Source organism: Etheostoma cragini, chromosome 11 (genome assembly GCF_013103735.1).
Source record: "Etheostoma cragini isolate CJK2018 chromosome 11, CSU_Ecrag_1.0, whole genome shotgun sequence".
NCBI classification, from domain to species: domain Eukaryota; kingdom Metazoa; phylum Chordata; class Actinopteri; order Perciformes; family Percidae; genus Etheostoma; species Etheostoma cragini.
This window is the reverse complement of record NC_048417.1, coordinates 11806051-11824852: the sequence shown is the minus strand read 5'-3', so window position 1 is coordinate 11824852 and position 18802 is coordinate 11806051. Positions and strand designations below refer to the sequence as shown.

Genomic DNA, 18802 nt, shown 5'->3' with positions numbered 1-18802 from the left:
AAAAAGTGACACTTCTCCCAATTTTCGTGTTGAATCTAAATCCAGCCTGAAATCAGTGACATCCAATACATTTTCACCAGTCTAAATTTAAACTGTTTGATGATTTCATCCTTCTGGCCCCAGCAGGGTTAACAATGTCCAGGATGTGAATGAGAGTCTTTGTCAGTTCCTTACCTTCATAACCGGAGCAGAAGTAGAGCTGGAGGGACAGGAGCACCAGCGGCCACATGTCCATATCGAGACGCGGGACTTCAACATCTGAAGAGGGAGCTTGCAGGAAAACCTCCAACGCATTCCTGCTTTCCAAAGGCCCGCCTCTTGCTCCAGAAAGGAGGATTCTCCAAATACAGTCAGGCCCGGCCACTGGCGCGAGGCAGTTCAGATAGACGAGGCTGTGCCAGCTCCTGTGGGTAAACTGTCATATGGGACTATCTCCACAAGACACTTGACTAATATTAATCAACCCAGTTATGCTGACAAAACTCCTCTCATAGTCTACTCTAAATAGGCCATTAAGCACTGTACATCTACTCTATAAGTTACAAAAGTACAATTGTAAAATAAGTAAAAGTCCTGAATTCAAAAATAAAAGTACTCTATAGAAGTATTATCAGCAAAATGCATCTAACGTACACATTTTGCAGAATTTATCCTATTAAAGTGTTACATGATGATATATTAACAGAATAATAAAATATATTATTAGAATGAGATAATACATTATTCTGTTTTTATCACTTACAAATTAATGGAAGATCATTTTTAGGTAGGCTATTTTGTACAGTATAAAGTGGATTATAGGCCTATATTACTGCCATATCATGTAAGCATATGAAAAAAAAAACTAGTCTACTGCAGATGCCTACTATAATTGTCAAATATATATTTGGAGTTTAAAGTATACAATATACAGTAGTGGAGTAAGTTACGGAAGAATAGTGTTGCCACAGCAGAAAAAAAAAACGTCTCAGTGTCATGTTATTATGTGAAAAGTTTATTGTATAACAAGATGTTTTCACGTTTTCAGAATGTAAAAAGTTATCAGGTTATAACAAGAACATTTTCTTGTTAATAATGTCAATCTGTCATTTGATGGCTTTAAAATTTTTCCATCTTTTCTTGGCTTCTTTATGCATATTAATACAAATTTTTACCTGGGGTACGCAAACTTTGGAGCCCCACTGTAGCGGATTATTATTTTATTTTTATACAAAAACAGATCCAGCTGGAGGTCCGGGTGAAAGTACAGACCGGTTGAAAGACCGATCAGTTTGGTTGTAGACCCTGTGTAGAGTGTGAGGGAGTCGAGTCCACACATGAAAATGTTAAAGTGTTCTTTGTCTTAATGGGAAACAGGAAGGAGGCGTGTGGTGAAGTGACTGCTAGAGGATCTCCTGAGCTTTAATTATGGGATGTAGGCTCAGTCGACCGTTACGCCTGAAATGTTTCTCTCAGGTCAGGTGAAAAAAAGAGTTAGTTATTGGTGTTGCTCACCTGGCTCTGGAGGAATGGGCTGACCCTTTGATGTGGTGTTTACATAGGGGTGTTACATCTCTGGGTTTTGTTTTGTTGTGTTTAAAGCTATAGTGCGTAGTTTCTGTCTCCCACATGAGGAATTACAACTATTGAACAAAAGTAATGACAACAATTCTGTCAGTGCATCCACATAATACAAGCCTTCCGTGAACGTGCTTCACTGCTAGTAGCCAAGGAGTACACGGAGGATTCAAAAAACATGATCAACTCTTCAGAAGAGGTAAATACCTTTACTCAAGTTTGTGCAAGGGAAAGTCACTGGACGCCACCAATTTCTGAACATAACTATTCTGAGAAATACAAAGGGAGTTTTGTGGAACTGATAGTCTTAATTAGCTTTGTATGAACTCATTTGGAAATGGCTTGAATGTAACAGACATTCATTATTATAAAAAAGTTACACACTAAAGCTTTAAATGTACACAGACAGACTTACACTCATAGCTGGTGTTCTCTTTGAGTATATATATTTTTAATAGTTTCTTTTTTAAATGTTTTAGCATCTCATAGCATTGATTCCTACCAAAACACAGTATATAATTACTGCAATTTGACCGCTGCAGTACGTTTTGAGGTTGAAAAAGCAAATAATCATCATAACCACAGACAAAATGGATGTTACAGTATGTAGGCAGAAACAAGTCACTCTTTCAGGAATACAAATACATTTATCTAAAAAATTGAGTCAGCATTAGGTACAGACTACACAAGTTTGAAAATGAAACAACAAACAGGGGGTGTGGAATTAGAAAGAAATGAGGTTACCAGGCCTTTGTAGCCCACGCCTCATTTCTGCTTGAGGCTAGCAACTCGATGCTACATTAGCCGCTATTAGCATTACACACATGAATCTCAGATGGAATGATAGAGTGTTCAAGTTGTATTGTGGGAAATGAGAACATCTGAAGGTTTTGACAAGGAAGAAGAATGTGTAGAATAAAAAAAGATAATGCTTTTTTTTAAACAGTCTATTGTTTGACAATGGTACAAGTGCAATATCAAATGAGTGGACTACTCTAAAAACACATAAATGAGCCACTCTGGTGCTCAGGGCTCCTTCCGATGATGAACATGGGCATTGTAGTTTATTTTGAGTCAATCCCACATACACCACTCTGCTGCTGTCAGTACTTACTAGAATGGATCGATGAAACTATTTGTGACAAAAGAACAATTCTAAATGTATGTCTTGCGTAGGAATGGATGGGCTTTGTGCTGATTGCCACAGACAAAGTGGGGAATTTGTTAAGTATTGAGTGACAGACTAATGCATTGTTGGTTTTGGTGTTATTAATGTGATTTTCTGCCTCCTCCTGCTCAACACCCTCTGTTAAATTCTCCATCTCTCTCTCTCTCTCTCTCTCTCTCTCTCTCTCTCTTTCCCTGTCTGTCACTTCTCTGTCTGTCTGTCTCTCTCTCTCTCTCTGTTTCTGTCTGTCTCTTTCTCTCAGCCCTAAACGGTCGAGGTGGATGACCGCCCACCCTGAGCCATGGTCCTGCTCGATGTTTCTGCCTCTTAAAAGGAAGTTTTTTTCTTGCCTATATTGTCTAGTGCTTGCTCTTGGTGGGAATTACTAGGTTTCTGTAAGAACATCACAGAGTACGGTCTAGACCTGCTCTTTTATGAAAAGCGCTGAGAGATAACTGTTGTTGTGATTTGGCACTATAGTAATAAAATTGAATTGAATTAAATTTAGTTGACGATATAAAAAATACAGACAGCCTCCACTTTGGTTGAGTCTTACTCACAGTTAGCAGGTCATACTGCAGGACACTTGTAGTGCTGAGTCCGTGTCCCTTCAGTTAAACACTGGTTGATACTTACACATGACCTTCATTGCAGGTCGAGGTACTGAGGTAGAACATTGTTCCAGAACTGCTGAGAGTCATCTTGTTTCTTCATTCCAGCTCTCTGCTTTGTCCTTGGCGCTGGTTTGGGTGCTTCCGTCTGTTGTCTGTCTTTTCTGTCAGGAGGCAACTTCTGTATGTTTTTTGTTTTTGATGATTTTACCTTTTCCTTCACCTCTTCTTCCTCCTCATCTCCTTCTTCTTCCTTCTCCTCCTCCTCTCCTTCTTCTTCCTTTAGTCCTTCTTCATTCTCCTCCTCTCCCTCCTCCTCCTCCTCCTCCTCCTCCTCCTCCACCTCCTCCTCCTCGTCTTCTCCCTCGTCTTCTTTACCTACTCTGTTAACTTCTTCCTTTCTCTTCTCATCTTCAGTTCCTTCAGATTCACTACTTTTTTTTTCTTTGAGTTGTTTCTGTTTTGTTTCTTTTCTTGGATTTTTGAGTCTTCCCTCTATCTTTGTTTCCTCCTCCTCATCCTCCTCCTCCTCATCACTCTCTTCCATCTCCTTTTCATTAGCCACAGAATTTTCCACTTTTCTCTTTATTTTTTTCTCCTCCTCATCATCACTCTCTTCCTCTTCTTCTCCTTCCTCCTCTGCTCCCTCCTCATTCTCACCCTCTTGCTCTCCTTCTTCTTCTTCTTCTTCTTCCTCTGTAATCTTCTTATCCTCTTCTTCCTCCTCCTCCTCACCCTCTTCTTCCTCCTCTCCTTCTTCCTCCTTACTCGCTTCTTCCTCCTCCTCTCCTACCTCCTCATTACTCTCTTCTTCCTCTTCCTCTCCTACCTCCTCCTTATTCTCTTCATCTTCCTCCTCCTCTTCTACCTCCTCCATACTCTCTTCTTCCTCCTCACCCTCTTGTTCCTCCTCTTCATCCTCCTCATTTTCTTTGTCGCTCTTTTCATCTAGCTCTTCCTCATCTTCCTCGGACTCACTGTATTCCTCTTCCTCATTTTCAACACTCACTTCATCCTGTTCCTCATCTTCCTCCCCTTCACTCTTATCTGTTTCATCATCTTCCTCTGAATCTTTCTCAGTGGAATCTTTTTCTTCCTCCATTTCACCCTCTTCCTCTGCGTCAACCTCACTTTCTTCTTCTTCAGAGTCCGAATCTGCAGTGTCACCTCCGTCTCCGTCCTCCTCCTCTGACTCTTTGCTCCTGCTGCTCCCCGATTCTTGGCTACTTTCATCATCTTCATCCTCACTCATCTCACTTTCTTCATTCTCTTCCTCACTTTCACTTCCCTCCTCCTCTGATGCCTCACTTACCTCAGACTCACTTCCTCCTCCACCAGTTTCCTCATTGCTTTCTTCTTCCTCCTCTTCAGCCTCTGTGACACCACTATTTGCACTTCCGGCTTCCTCCTCACTATCTTCCTCTGCAAGTTCATTATCTTGCTCTTCCTCGCCATCTACAGGAACACTGTCTTTTTCCTCCTCTAAGTCATTGCTACTTTCACTTCCCTCCTCCTCATCTTCTTCTTTGCCTTCCATATGGCTTCCACTCCCTTCATTTTTCTTTGTTTCCTCATCTTCAGTATCTGTTTCTCCTCCCTTATGATCCTTGTAGGTTTTCTTATCTTCTTTATGTTCTTGCTGGGAAGTTTCTGTGCCACTGTTCTTTCGCTCTGTTTGTGAAATGTCTTCACTCCCATCACTTTTCAACACCCCCTGTTGTGACTGAAGGGTATTACGTTCTTCTTCTTGAACTACATTCTTCGTGACCTGAACATCTTTCTCTGTTCTTTGTTCTGCTGGATTTGACGTCTCTGTTGAAGAAAAATGTGACAATGTCGAGGAAAAGGAAGGTTGTATGACTGCACTTTGTTTTGTGAATTGCTTCACTCGTCTGGGTGTTTTGGGTGGTGTGGTGGTATCTGTGTCACTGTCCGACTGTAAACCCCCTATGTTTGTCACTGCATCGCTAAGGCCTTTCAGAGCTGTACCTGCTATCCCAACAGCAGGGAGAAGAGAGGCTGTGGTACTGAGGATTTCCCCCCACATTGGCTTCTCTTCAGTCAGGCTCTGAGCATCCTTTATGTGTGTTTCAGACACAAGCAGATCCTTCTCAACAGGTTTGGTGCCTTGTGGGGATTTGGCACCACTGACGGGAATCACTTCTGTTCTCTGAGTGCTTTGAGAGGAGATGGGGTTACACATAACTTCAACCGGTGTGGAAGGTCCAGGGTGCCTACTCCTTGGCTTGGCCCTCATAATATATTCAGGGTCAGCTTCTCCTTCAACACTGATTTCATCCCCTTTGTCTCCCCCTGGTTCCTTCAGTTTAGATTCTTTGGCCTTCTTATGGCCCTTTACTTCAGCTCTGTCACCTTCAGGTATCTTCTGCTTATCTATAGTTCTACCTTTCAATTTTTTAGCTTTCTTTAACTCATTTCTCACAACTTTTATTTTACTTTCAATTGTAACTGGAGTATTTCCTGCACGTTTACTTTGATTTTTGACTAGTGTGGATTTGATCTCATTCTGTTTCCCTTTAACTTTCACAGGTATGGATTTCTTATTTTCAACCTGAGCAGGTGTGGAGGCGGGTGTGGTGTCTTTTTTCTTATTTTGACCTCTTTCCAGTGCAGATTCACCCTTTTGAAAATCTTTTGTTGGAGTCGATGTGAATTGCTGTGGATCACGTTGCATTTGCACTTCAACAGGTTTGACATCAGTGGTTTCACTCTGGATCGCTGCATCTTTTTCTACTGATAATGAACTTCCCCTCTGGATAGATATGCTGGTTGTTTCATTTCCTGTAGTGACCTTCATAACAGAAAATGTCTTGTCCAAAGCGGAGGATTTTTTTTCATCCTTTCTTAGTGTCGAAATGAAGTTTTTTTTTAAAGCACTGGCTTTCATATCCTCTTGGTTTATAATACTTTCTTTCACATTTCTGTTTCTTTTGTCATTTTCCTTCACTGCAGCCGCCAGTCTCTGCTGTGTTAGTGTCTTCCGGAAAGATTTTGGAGTTTTTGGGCTTGATGCTAATAGTTTTGGTGATTCCAAATGGGAGGTTTCCTTTCGAGCTGTTCCGTCCTCATGAGTTTTGATTTTATTGGACTGCTCGGTGATGTTCTCTTTGCCTTCAGATGTAACCTTTTTAGATGTGTTTTTCAGACTCTTTAAGCTCTTCAGTGGATACACTTCTTTCTTTAAAGAGCCTTTCAGAAGCTCTGTGGGTGAGGCCTTAAGAGGATTTCGTTCTGCCTTCCCATTGAACTGGAGCAGTTTGGCAAACAACTCTGCCTCTTTTGTAGTTCTTCTAAGAGCTCGGCCTTTCTTCTTTTCCTATCATAAATCACAGCAAAATAGGGATTTAGTCAGAAAAAAAAGAAAATACAGGCAGAAAAAGGTCATATGCCTGATAATAGCATGTTATAGAAAAGGAAAGTTGGACCAGCACAGCAGTAGGCCTGCAATCAACATGGCTGAATGTGTAGTTGTGGCATTTGATGTTTAATATGTTTTACTGCCAAATGCATGTTGTCTCTGGTTGAAAGGAGCTGTTTCTATGATAACACTCAACACAGAATTAGAATTTCTTTGGAGACATGTTTCAGTAGTTTTTGTTTTGTGTAGATGTTTTTCAGTTAAAATCTTTTGAATAAAATTATAAATATATACATCAGTATGTTGGCAACAATACATAAAAAGGAAATATAATGCCGGTATAAAGTATATTTTGGATGCCATCATCATGTAAAAATACATTTCTGTACAGTATGATTTGAAATGTAATATATATAGAAAAGAATCTGAAAAAAAAGAAGAAAAAAAATCTGTCACTAGGTTTAAATACAGCTGTGTGTGGGAGGTAAAAGAAACCATGGTGACAATTGAGAGAATTCTTATTTTTCCATATGCACTGGAGATAAACAGATGGTTAGAATAACAGACTGTCACAACAGACTTTTAAATGCAAGTTCAATTAAAGCTGCAAGCAGCGTTTGACGGGAGCCGTCGCTCCTCTATGCGCGTCACGGTTACTGGCGGATACTGCTCCTTGTGACCGTGCATTTGATCAGACACTGCAAATTGTCACCAATGAAGGGAACTCCCTGTATAGTGCACATCAAATGGGTCATTTGTTATTAAATGGGGCGGGGTTTAAGCATATGGGGTGTGGCAAATTGTCTCCAATGAAAAGAGAACTCTATGCCGAATTCAATGATACCTCACACAAGACTTTACTTTAAATGGGTCACCAGTTATGAAAGGGGGTGTGGCTTAAACATAGGGGACAACCAAACTGTGACAAAGGACAAATTATTTGCTGAGTTCAATTATACCTCACACAAGACTTTACATCAGACAGGTAATTATTTATGAAAAGGGCGTGGTTAACTTATGGGGACGGGTACAACCAATCTTAGTACATGGGCGTGGTTAGAGTTTAGGGGCGGACTCAGTATCATAACAAGTAGACCACACATTCTAAGTTCCGTATCTTGTATTTGCCTTTATATGTTGTCATGGTTAGAGTCTCATGAATTGTGAAAAGTTTCTAGCCAATTGGACGATGTACACTCTGCTCACACCCACTTCCTGTTTCAATTACGAAACACACAAAATGGCCCCCCAACCACAACCATGCCCTATGTACAGGGCATGGCTGTGGCCAGCATATAACATCGAGGTACCTCTAAGCAGTAAGTACAATATTAGGGTACTTATATTTAGTATTTCTTTTTTCAGCTACTTTTATATTACATTCCTGAGTGAAATGTTACTTTAAACTTCATTTCATGTTTTTGACACCAGAAGTTACTAGATATTAGTTAGTAGTAGGCTACTCAGATTTAACTTTGAAATCATATGAACAGCTTCTGAAATATGATCAGTTTTTCTAAAGTACAGATTTCTGAATAGCACATGTTGCTCTTTGACACACAATTGCGCAGGAAAGTTTACAGCTTGCTTCATCACTGGCTGTGGAAATACTAATACAATGTGGCAAGATTCCTGCAAACTTTTCTAAAGCATTGTATCTGTATGTATGTGTATCTGAGTGAGTGTTTGTGTATCTGAGGCTGGAGCCCAAACACGTTTGTTTTCCCTAATCTTTTTCCTAATCTCTGAAACTACTATGAGGAGATTCATAATACATATTCTTGGGGGGAAAAAACTAATTAATGTGAAAAATTAAAAAAAAACTAAAACACTGAATTCAATTTCATATTTCACCTAAGTATTATACTAAATGGAAAATGTATAAAACAGAAACCACACAGACACATACACATTCAGCAGTATGTATGCTGAGCTATGCACATTTCCTGGAAAAGTCAGTGAGTGTTCAACAGTGCTGCTTCCTGCTCTGGAGTGCACATAATCTAAACCACAACCAAGAAGCCTAAAGAGGAAAATAACATTCAACTAACTCTGTGTTTATGAGTCCGTGGACAATATTGTATTTCTCTACTCTTTCAAAGTCAAACCAAACATCTCTTACCACATTTGACAAAAAGTCAGAGTCCACTCCTTTCTCCTCCAACTCTTCTATGACAAATTGACTCTGAATAGTTTCTCTCTCTGAAAGAGATAAGACAATGTGAGTATTAATTTAACAGCTGTACAGTACAGTATCTAACGCAAGATCAAAACTCAGCTTAACATTTGTTAAAGTTATAGGTTGAAAATACCTGTTCGTGGCGAGACAAGATGCTCTTCCTCACTGAGATGTTTCTTTGAAATATCACTTGAGGGTCTGGTGGGACTGCAGGGCTCTTTAGGTGATAGAGGAGAGTCTTCAATGAAGGCTTTTTCAGCGGTTCTATTCAGTCTTTTTTTTGCCGTCCGTCTAGGAAATACTGGGGTGTTATGTTTAGTTATGAACTTTGGTGACAGTGGGGGAGAAGGCAGCTCTTTGGATTTAGACTTTGATTTCTTTGATATATTCTGAAAGGTGTTGAATGATTGAGAACGTGGTCTTGATGGGTTAGAGGGTAACACTGGAGATCTGGGAGAGAGTGGTGGGCTTAGTGTTGCTTCTGATTGTGGTTTGGGGGATGAGGAAGGGGTAGTAAAGTCCTTTGAGAGCACTTTAGGGATTGGGATATTTCTGGATGTTTGCCAGGTGATGTTGAGGAAGTCAGAATTTAGACGTGGGAGGTTCTGAAACATCTTCCCAAACAGCTCCACAGAGCTTCCCTAAAAGACAGGACAGGAAGAACAACAAAAATATTACAGTACAAGACAAACACACACACACGCGCGCGCGCACACACACACACACACACACATACACACACACCCACACACACACACACACACACACACAAACACACACACACACACACACACACACACACACTACAGTAGATCTACAACTTGGTGTGTTACTGCACCCTACTGGAGTTAAATGTGATTTCAATTATCTAAAATGAGACAAACTTTCTGCAGGGTTCACCAATTTCAGTTAAAAACTGTTTAAGACCTTTTAATACCACATAGAATGTAATCTAATACCCGTTTTAAAATCTTCCAGGTTAAAGTGTGAAAGTATAATAAAAAACAGTTGAATTACTTGAATGATTTGTTACAATATCCCATTTCTAAGTACTTCCCAGCAGTATATTACAACTATTCCCAATGATAAAATGTATGTGACCTGAACCCTGATAAACACAATAGATGACTGCATGGATTATCCAAATAAAAATAATGAATCCATTGAAGTCCATTTAAGATCAGCAACTTGAAAAAATAATGGAGAATGTAAAATAAGCGTTACTTGAAGCCCTACATTTAAGTATTGACTGAAACTGCACAAAAAGGATTAACAATTTAGGATCGCAGCAATCCCTCTTTTAGTGTATATTTTTGTAATACCTATGTACACAGCTGCTGATGGTTGAAATTAGGAACTACTTAGTTTGAGAGGTCTTGTAAGAACCTTGTTTACGCTAGTAAGGAGAAGGTTCTCACTTTTTCTCTATGCCGGGCTCGAGCAGAGAAGGCCGAGAGTGGGACCAGTGGATTAGGATCAATCAAAGGGTCCAGCGGGATAATTTCTGTGTAAATTGGCTCCAAAACATTCTCTGCGACATCCTCTTCTGGCACCACTTCTTGGCTCTCTGGTGGTCTGGGTGTAGCCAATACCAGCATGTGGTTACCACCGCAGGACACCTAAACGTAAGAAAACACATGGACTCAATGTAGTTTATCACTGTGTACCGTCTGCTCTCGCACTTTACATTCATTTACTTTCAGACATACAGGACATACCACTCAAAAGGTGGACTGCAATTAAAGAGCATTTAAAGCCAGAGATTTTGGGGGGTTACTGACATGCACACAGGTGGACCACCCTGAACTTGATGGACAACATCCTCCACCACCCTGAGCCCTTTTATTACATTCACTTACTAATTGAACATTGTACTTGACAAAACGTGTGCAGAGTGTCGGGCTGAACTGGTTAATGAAGTTCTCCTCCCCTAAACCCAGTTTCCCATGACGACCATCACCAAACGTGTAGAGAAACCCGCTTTCTGAGGGGAAGACCGACAAAAGGATTAAATAAAGTTTCAATTTCCATGATTAGAAATACACAGAAAGAAAAACAGGCAGTATTATTTTGATCATAATGAGCCTCAACAATTGCCTACTTGTGATGACAGCGGCGTGGTTTTCTCCACAGGCGATATGTTGGATGCTGCTGTTACAAAAGTGCTCCAGTGGCTTTGGCAAATCAACTTCAAACACAAATGTCCCGTGGCCCAGCTGACCGTACTGACCTCTGCCAAACGTGTACACGTTCTCCTCTAACAGAGCAAAACAGAAACAACAAAATGTATTCAATTCAATTTAATTTAATTCATAGTATCAATTCATAACAAGAGTTATCTCAAGACACTTAACAGATAGAGCAGGTCAAGACCACACTCCAGAATTTACAAGGACCCAACAGTTCTAGTAGTTTCCTCCAGAGCAAGCAACTGTGCGACAGTGGCGAGGAAAAACTCCCCTTTGGGAAGAAAACCTTGGACAGACCCAGGCTCTTGGTAGGCGGTGTCTGACGACCGCTTGGGGTTAGAATGAAGAGTGGCAATAACAGTCCCAAAAAGAAAATAGTAGTTTGTAGTAGTTCTTTGTAGTAGTTTGTGGCCTAGCAGGGCACTGTGCGGCATTACCAGGCACAGCAGGACATAGCTGGGCACCACAGATCGTGGCAATTGATATACAAATTATCATTGGAGGGGAGAAGCATTCGTTTAAAAAGCTGCATGTTAAAGCATAAGTGATTATAAAAAAGGTCTGTCTGCACAGGACTTGCACTTCAGATACTGATTATGTTTTGCTGATAATATACTTTTACTTAAATAAAACTGTAAAGGCAGGACTTTTACTTGTAGTGGAGTATTTTTACAAAGTATCTTTACATTTTTACAAAAGTAAAGGATCTGAATACTTCTTCCACCACTGACTAACAGACTATTTCTAATATGTCAAATATAAATAGTAAAACGTGTGTGTGTGTACTGTTAACCTACCTGTGAGTGCCACAGTGTGCTCTCCTCCACAGCACACTTGGGTGACACGACCCAGAATCCCTTGCACCCGTTGAGGGACTCTGTGATTGCCCAGCTGCTCCACCTGGAGACCAAGCCTTCCGTTCACACTCTCTCCAAACGTGTAGAGATCTCCATCCACTAAAAACAAAGCAGACACAACATTGGTCTCTGAAGGTTGGTAAATGAACACTCAAAAAATCTCTTGTGCTGTGTTTGGTTGGATTGAGTACCTGTAACAAATGCTGAGTGGTGGTACCCACAGGAGACCCATATCACGGCTTCCCTAACATCCACCTCTCTGGGTTCTGCTGCAAACTCCTCGTCCCCCAAACCAATCTGACCCACAGCGTTGTCTCCCCACATGAACAGTCTCCCGTCCTCTACCAACGCACACAGAGTGTGGGAAATCAAACATCACACACACACATACAGTTTGAACCTTGGCCAGAGCATCTTGGCAAACAGTACTCATCACATCATTACTTGTTACTTCTTCCACCTGTTAAGGCAGCTGAGGTGTTGCATCCTGCAGAAAGCATTTTGATTGGTGCATGGTCACAGAAGGGATGCAGCAGGTGAAAGGATGAAGTGTTGTTGCAGTGGCCCAAACCGAGCTGCCCCTCCTGGTTACTGCCAGCACCAAACACTCTACCCTGCCCTAAAAATATACAAAACCTGAATTAAATACAACTAATACAACTAATTTTGGTGTAAGGAAACAGCTGTTATATATTTATTGATATCATCTTACGTGTGCAGACAATTGTGTGATCCCTGCCACAAGCTACAAGCCTCACATTCTCAGACTTCAAGGCTGAAAGAAAAATACACAATTATAGCTAGTAAAAATGAAAATAAAATACCAAGACTAAAATCCTCCTCAGTCTATATCTAGATCAGTGGACACTTTGATGTTGCAGCTAGTAAATGGAGTTAACTGACTTTATATACAGCTTTTGAATTCCCCCCAGGGATTAATAAACTTTCATCTTTTCTTAACCTACAACATTATATCATAAGGTATTTGTTGATTATATTGTATATCTGAAATTGCAAAGTAACTAACTAAATTGTCAAATAAATGTAGTAATGTAAGAAGTAGATATTATTTGCTTCTGAATTGTAGTGAAGTAGAAGAATAATGTAGCAGAAAATGGAAAGAAGTATCAAGTAGCTTAAATAATATAGTAAGTACAGTGTAAATGTACTTAGTTACCTTTCACCACTGTAAAACCCAAACAAGTGATTTGAAGACGTCAGCTTAGGCCCTGTCAGTGTTTTCCTACATTTTATCAAAATAATGTAATTGGCATATTGATTAACAATGAAAATGAACATTATTTGCCATTTCAGTGTTAAGTAACTCACATTTTACAAAGGCAGGTTTGCTGGTAGCAGGCTTGAATCCAAGCCCCAGTTGGCCCCAAGTATTACCACCAAACATGAGCAGCCTGCCATTTTCTGCAGACATAAGAATCATTTGATTATACAATTATTATTATTTTTTATCAATGGACACACAGAATATAATTATCTATTATTAAAATGGCCATAGATTGTCTCCACCTGTGATGACAGCAGTGTGCTCTCCTCCACAAGATAGGTGTACTGGTTGATCATTCTTCAACCAGAATTTACTAGGCACGTTGTCAGCAAAACTACTCTTTCCAAATGTGAAGATGGCTCCTGTTTCTGAGAACAAAATGTGTGATTCATCTTTTAAACAGCCTTTGATTGGAATAATAAACCCAATGGATTTAAAGGCAACCCTTACTATTCTCTTACTTAACACCAACTAAATCCCAACCTTCTGTCACATCTCAAGCCATTTAAGTAGCAGCCTGACGGAAATAGCAACAGATCAACCACACACACACAACTTACAGAGTGTGGAAACCGTCAGTTAGAAGAGACAAGTAAGTATACCATTCTTAAAGATAAGAGCTATATAGGCTGGTTAATGTGTAGAAAGTACTCTCACCGGGTATGTCCACATTGTCCTGTCCTGTCATCCCCTCTGCTATCCCTCTCCCCTGCACCGAGTGGCTTGGTGCTGACTGACTGACAGGTAGATTTAGAGAGAGACGTCAGAGAGGGTCAGGGAGAAGTTGGTCTTTGGCCAATGGAAGTAAGTTATAGGTGAGGCATTTTCATATTATGGAATTACTTAAGTATTACAATAAACACAAATATATATATATATATATATATATATATATATATATATATATATATATATATATATGTGTGTGTGGGTATATCCCTCCTGTTGGGTAAAATTTGACCCGTTTACAAAAACTTTCTATATCAAACAAGAACACGTTGAAAAAAGTGACAAATGTTGGAAAGAAAAGTACAAAAACTTTCTATTTACAAACGTTGACAAAGTGAGTAAAATATCGGAAAAAATGTCAAATTCTTTTACAACAGCATAATTAAAAACCATCAAAAAAGTGACAACCTTTTGAATAAAATTGATAAAAACGTCCAAAAAAAAATGTAGAAAAGAAAAGCGTAACAACGAAATGTTGAAAGTTCAACCCAGAAAAACACAAAGTTGCAGGTCGACGGGAAGAGATATATATACATTTATATAGGTATATGTAGGCCTATATATGTATATATGTACATATGTGTGTGTGTGTGTATAGATATACGTATATACTTGTATATGTGCGTAAGAGCCGTTTAGAGAGATTACGTCATCCATGGAGGAAGCCGAAGCCACGCCCAGCCTCGTGGTCTTCCGGTGACGTCAGTGGTAGCCACGCTGCAGGTTGGCTATACTAGCTCTGGCTGCATGTTAACCCCGGGACAGGCAGTGAATGAAAGTTAACTCTGAAGAAATATTCCCACAACATCATACTTCCATTGTGTTTTCCTTGAGCTGCAATGTCTACTAAACTATTGTCTGTAAACCACACCATTTTCAAATGTTTGAAAACTGTCCAAGACCGCTCAGCTCGAGGGTTTAGGTAAGAAACTTCAGATAACTTTATTTGGAATTTGCAGAACTTTACTGGTAAAGTTAGTCAAGTTTTGTCAGTAATGCAAGTATTGTTAGTAACGTTACACGTAATAATCGGTGCATTATACCCTCGTTTGTTACTTTCTAAGCATTGGAGCTGCTTCCCTTGGTTCAGTAAATTTAAAGGGTCGAAGCTGTCTCACTCTGAAAGACTTCAGTTCAGAGGAAATCAAGAGGCTGTTGTGGGTGTCAGGAGATCTAAAACTTCGGATCAAGCGTGAAAAACAGGTAGCTAACGTTAGCAAAGTAATGTTAGCCATAGTAAACTGCAGTGTCCGTTTGTCAAGTGTTCGAAGTTCTACTGCGAAGCCTCATTGTGGATCATTTAAAGGAACTGTCCTTTCTATTTCAGTATCTTCCTCTTCTGCAAGGAAAGTCAATTGCTATGATATTTGAGAAGAGGAGCACCAGAACAAGAATGTCCACAGAAACAGGTGTCCGTTTTGTATTTAAGTAGCTATGTGTACTGCAAGCCACGTGCTTCAGTTTAACATGAATAACAGAATGCTGGAGGTGGGCGGATTTTATAAAAGAACTAGGCAGGTTTCAAGTGTCACATTTAGACTTTAAATTATAGCTAGAAAGATAGATAGTTGGACTTTATTAATAACAAATAGGGAAATTACTCTGATACAAGCAGCAAGTGGCAAGTATTTATGAGAACAATCAAAACAGTAATGTAGCATCTGCCACAGCTTGGCTGATACTATTCGTCAGTGTGTTCAGCAGTGTAAAGGTCATTGTTAATATGGATACAAAAGATCTGCTGAAAGGCAACTTTCAGCACATCACTGGAACAAAACATTCTGCAACTCATTCCACGCTTCTTTTTCCCTGCACTGCTCCCCTTCAGATGCCTACATGATGTTGTGTTTGTTGTACTAGGCACCAGTTGGCCACTAGGGAAATTGAAGTTGTCTTGATATCATAATTCCAGGGTTTGCTTTGCTGGGTGGGCACCCCTGTTTCCTCACCCCTCAGGACATCCACCTGGGAGTGAATGAGAGTGTCACAGACACAGCAAGGTGAGTCTTACAAGTATGCTGTTACTTTTAGAAATACAATTAAATTCAAATTAATGTCAGATGGTTGTTGGATTTAGGTTTTATGTATTCACACTCCATTTATATCCAGTTTATCCAGGGAAATCTTGATTAGCATGGTATTTTTCAGTGTAACTTCCCATATTGAAAGTCAGGTGAATTCACGTTGTCCACTGCTGCTACTAATTACTGACTAGTTTGTTCTGCTGCACTAGTTTGTAGACAAAGTAAATGAGTCCCAGCCCCTCGGGTACATGTCCACCTGTGTAATCTCCAGGGTTCTCTCAGGACTCTGCAATATTGTCTTGGCACGAGTGTATGGCCACTCCACACTAGAGGAGCTGGATAAGGAGGCCTCCATCCCCATCATTAACGGTCTGTCTGATCTCTACCACCCAATCCAGATTCTGGCAGACTTCCTCACCTTACAGGTAATGCAACTCCTACAACATACCACAAATTTGATCCCGTAAATGATAAAAACATAGTATTTTCTAAATTACTAACATTCTCCTCTAGGAACATTATGGGTCCCTTAGTGGACTAACAGTGAGCTGGATCGGAGATGGAAACAACGTCCTCCACTCCTTCATGATGACTGCAGCTAAATTGGGAGTTCATCTTAAGATTGCTACACCAAAGGTTTGCCTTTTTTGTGTTCTTTTAGTGCACTCCTCTGGTCCTCTCTATCTATTAGATTATTGTTAGTAGTTTGCAGGTATAGATGCATGGAATCAATGCTGAGTATCTTATCTCCCCGATTGCTTTGTGAGAAGAAAAAAACCTTTGATTATAAATTGTAATGTACATCAATAATCACTACTAAAGCTCAAACTGTATCTTAATTCCCAGGGCTATGAGCCAGAAAAGAGTGTTATTCAAGAGGCACAAAGACTCTCCAAAGAGGTGAGGTCTTCTGTTTCAGGTGTCATTACTATAAAAAGACCTTTTCTTACAAGACTTCCTATTCATTTATTCATTCATACCAATTTTGTCTCAGCATGGTACCCAGCTTGTTCTGACCTCTGACCCGATGGAGGCCGCCCATGGCAGCAATGTTTTGGTCACTGACACCTGGGTCAGCATGGGACAAGAGGAGGAGAAGAAAAAGAGGCTCAAAGACTTTAAAGGTTACCAGATTACATTGCAGGTAAAGAAGGACATTTTTTCTTTTTAACTTTTTAACATTGTTTAGATTATTTTTGGCTTAAAAATCCCCCGCAACATACCAGAGGCTTTTGTAGAAGTCAACATATTCAATAGGTGAAGGGTTGGTGAATACGGTAGGACTGTATTACTGCACCTATTTCCAATGGCACACCAGTATTTACTAGTGAAAAGCAATACAACAGTGCCACCTAGTGGGCGACTTAATTAACATTAGACTGCTAGCGAGGGCTCTGAAATGTTCCCACAAGTGTGGTCACTCATTGATTCATAAATGCGCCACATCTTACACATAGCATACATCGTGAGGAACAGGTCTACTAAGGCAAAAGAATGTCACATCTAAATGTTAACAAAGATCAAATATAAATATTTGTTATATTGACTCGCGCTAAACATGTTTCTAACCAAACTACGTGACAATACTTAAGCATATCTCTCATATAATGCTCAAAGGCATCTAAACATAAAGGGATTAAAGTGAACAACTCTCTTCTCAGCAATGTCGCACACACAGTCGCTATTTCCCTCCTGCTCTGCTGCGCATTCACCCCGAGGTGACGGCTGGAAATGTTCATACTGACACATGCGTACAAGCACGGTCTTTCCAATAACAGTTGTTTTTTCGTTGACATTTGCCTTTTCCTTAACTTTTCCTTTTGACAGCTGTCATGACAGTACGCAAATCAGTCCCAGGGAGAATCCGGCCTGACATGATTATTTCATTTATATAATTCTCTGAGAAGATTAGAATAATTATTTTGGTCAATACAAATATGACTTTATGTCGGACAAAGGAGCCAAAATCTAATTTAACTGAGTTGAAGTGAGTCTTAACTCTATGTTTTGGCTCTTGTCCACTACAGACAGGAAGTGTAGCCAAACCAGACTGGACCTTCCTGCATTGTCTCCCCCGGAAAATGGAAGAGGCAGATGACGAGGTATTCTACTCACCTCGCTCCCTCGTCTTCCAAGAGGCAGAGAACAGAAAGTGGACCATTATGGTGACTAACCTGATTATTGTATATTGTTTTATACTAGTATACGTTTAATCTGATTCTCTTAGAATAGTCTTTGCCTTTCTATCTTCTGATCATCTCAACTGTCTTCTCTTTCAGGGTCTGATGGTGTCTCTTCTGACTGACTACGGTCCACAGATCCCCATGCCGAAGTTTTAACTTCAGGTCATAAGGCCCAGTTTTACTTGTGTGTCGGGATGTATGACAGTTCTACTGCTGGTGTTTCTGCATTGTTCAATGTCAAATTTCAATCATTGATAGCACCATCACAACACTAGATGGATTACCCAAAATAAATAGTTTACATTGTTTAAATCACTTTCTGATTTAGAGCATGGATGGTCTTGTTTTCCTTGTCTCACTGTTTACATTCTACATTTACTGTTCTGGTGAGTGGGGATTGTGGCAAGCATAAGTTTTACAGTGCAAATGTCTTTGCTAGACATGTTACTGAAAAGGAAAAAGATTACTAAGCCTTCCTCAATTTTTTTTAATTTTGTCTTGACTTAACAACATTCTCAAAGATTATCGGAAACTTGAAGGAGAAAAACGCAATCAGCCTGAGCTGACCAATCGCATTCCTCGCAGTCTTCACATGGTATTTACGTAGCCACTGTAACCCCGGCATGTTGTCACATTTTTGA

The 18802-nt window shown here is 40.0% G+C and overlaps 3 protein-coding genes across 4 annotated transcripts in view; 1 reads left to right on the top strand and 2 right to left on the bottom strand.

Annotated features, from left to right (window-relative positions):
* Positions 1 to 381, bottom strand: part of srpx (sushi-repeat containing protein X-linked) — a 14536-nt gene extending 14155 nt beyond the window's left edge. Inside the window, exon 1 of one of the 2 annotated variants that reach the window (XM_034886322.1) lies at positions 175 to 381. In XM_034886322.1, the coding sequence (XP_034742213.1) occupies positions 175 to 235 (61 nt within the window). In that variant the 5' untranslated portion in view covers positions 236 to 381. The remainder of the gene's footprint in view (positions 1 to 174) is intronic. The other variant, XM_034886321.1, reaches the window with a different exon arrangement.
* Positions 382 to 3844: 3463 nt separating this feature from the next.
* LOC117953207 (X-linked retinitis pigmentosa GTPase regulator-like) lies at positions 3845 to 14011 on the bottom strand (the record flags this gene model as incomplete). The annotated part of the gene is made up of 14 exons (XM_034886034.1): positions 13883 to 14011; positions 13468 to 13593; positions 13270 to 13362; positions 12653 to 12715; positions 12401 to 12559; positions 12132 to 12281; positions 11881 to 12039; positions 10996 to 11151; positions 10754 to 10878; positions 10313 to 10513; positions 9028 to 9535; positions 8838 to 8917; positions 5021 to 6673; positions 3845 to 4984 (listed from the first exon to the last, which is right to left on the bottom strand). Coding segments are annotated over exons 1-14 (4644 nt in total), but the record flags the coding sequence as incomplete, so codon positions are not given.
* Positions 14012 to 14666: 655 nt separating this feature from the next.
* otc (ornithine carbamoyltransferase) lies at positions 14667 to 18716 on the top strand. Its single transcript, XM_034886338.1, has 10 exons — positions 14667 to 14876; positions 15019 to 15157; positions 15282 to 15363; positions 15867 to 15954; positions 16250 to 16403; positions 16492 to 16614; positions 16825 to 16878; positions 16973 to 17122; positions 18006 to 18143; positions 18258 to 18716. Exons 1-10 carry the CDS (start codon positions 14794 to 14796, stop codon positions 18315 to 18317), a joined length of 1071 nt encoding a protein of 356 aa, XP_034742229.1. The 5' UTR covers positions 14667 to 14793; the 3' UTR covers positions 18318 to 18716.
* The last annotated feature ends 86 nt before the right edge of the window (positions 18717 to 18802 follow it).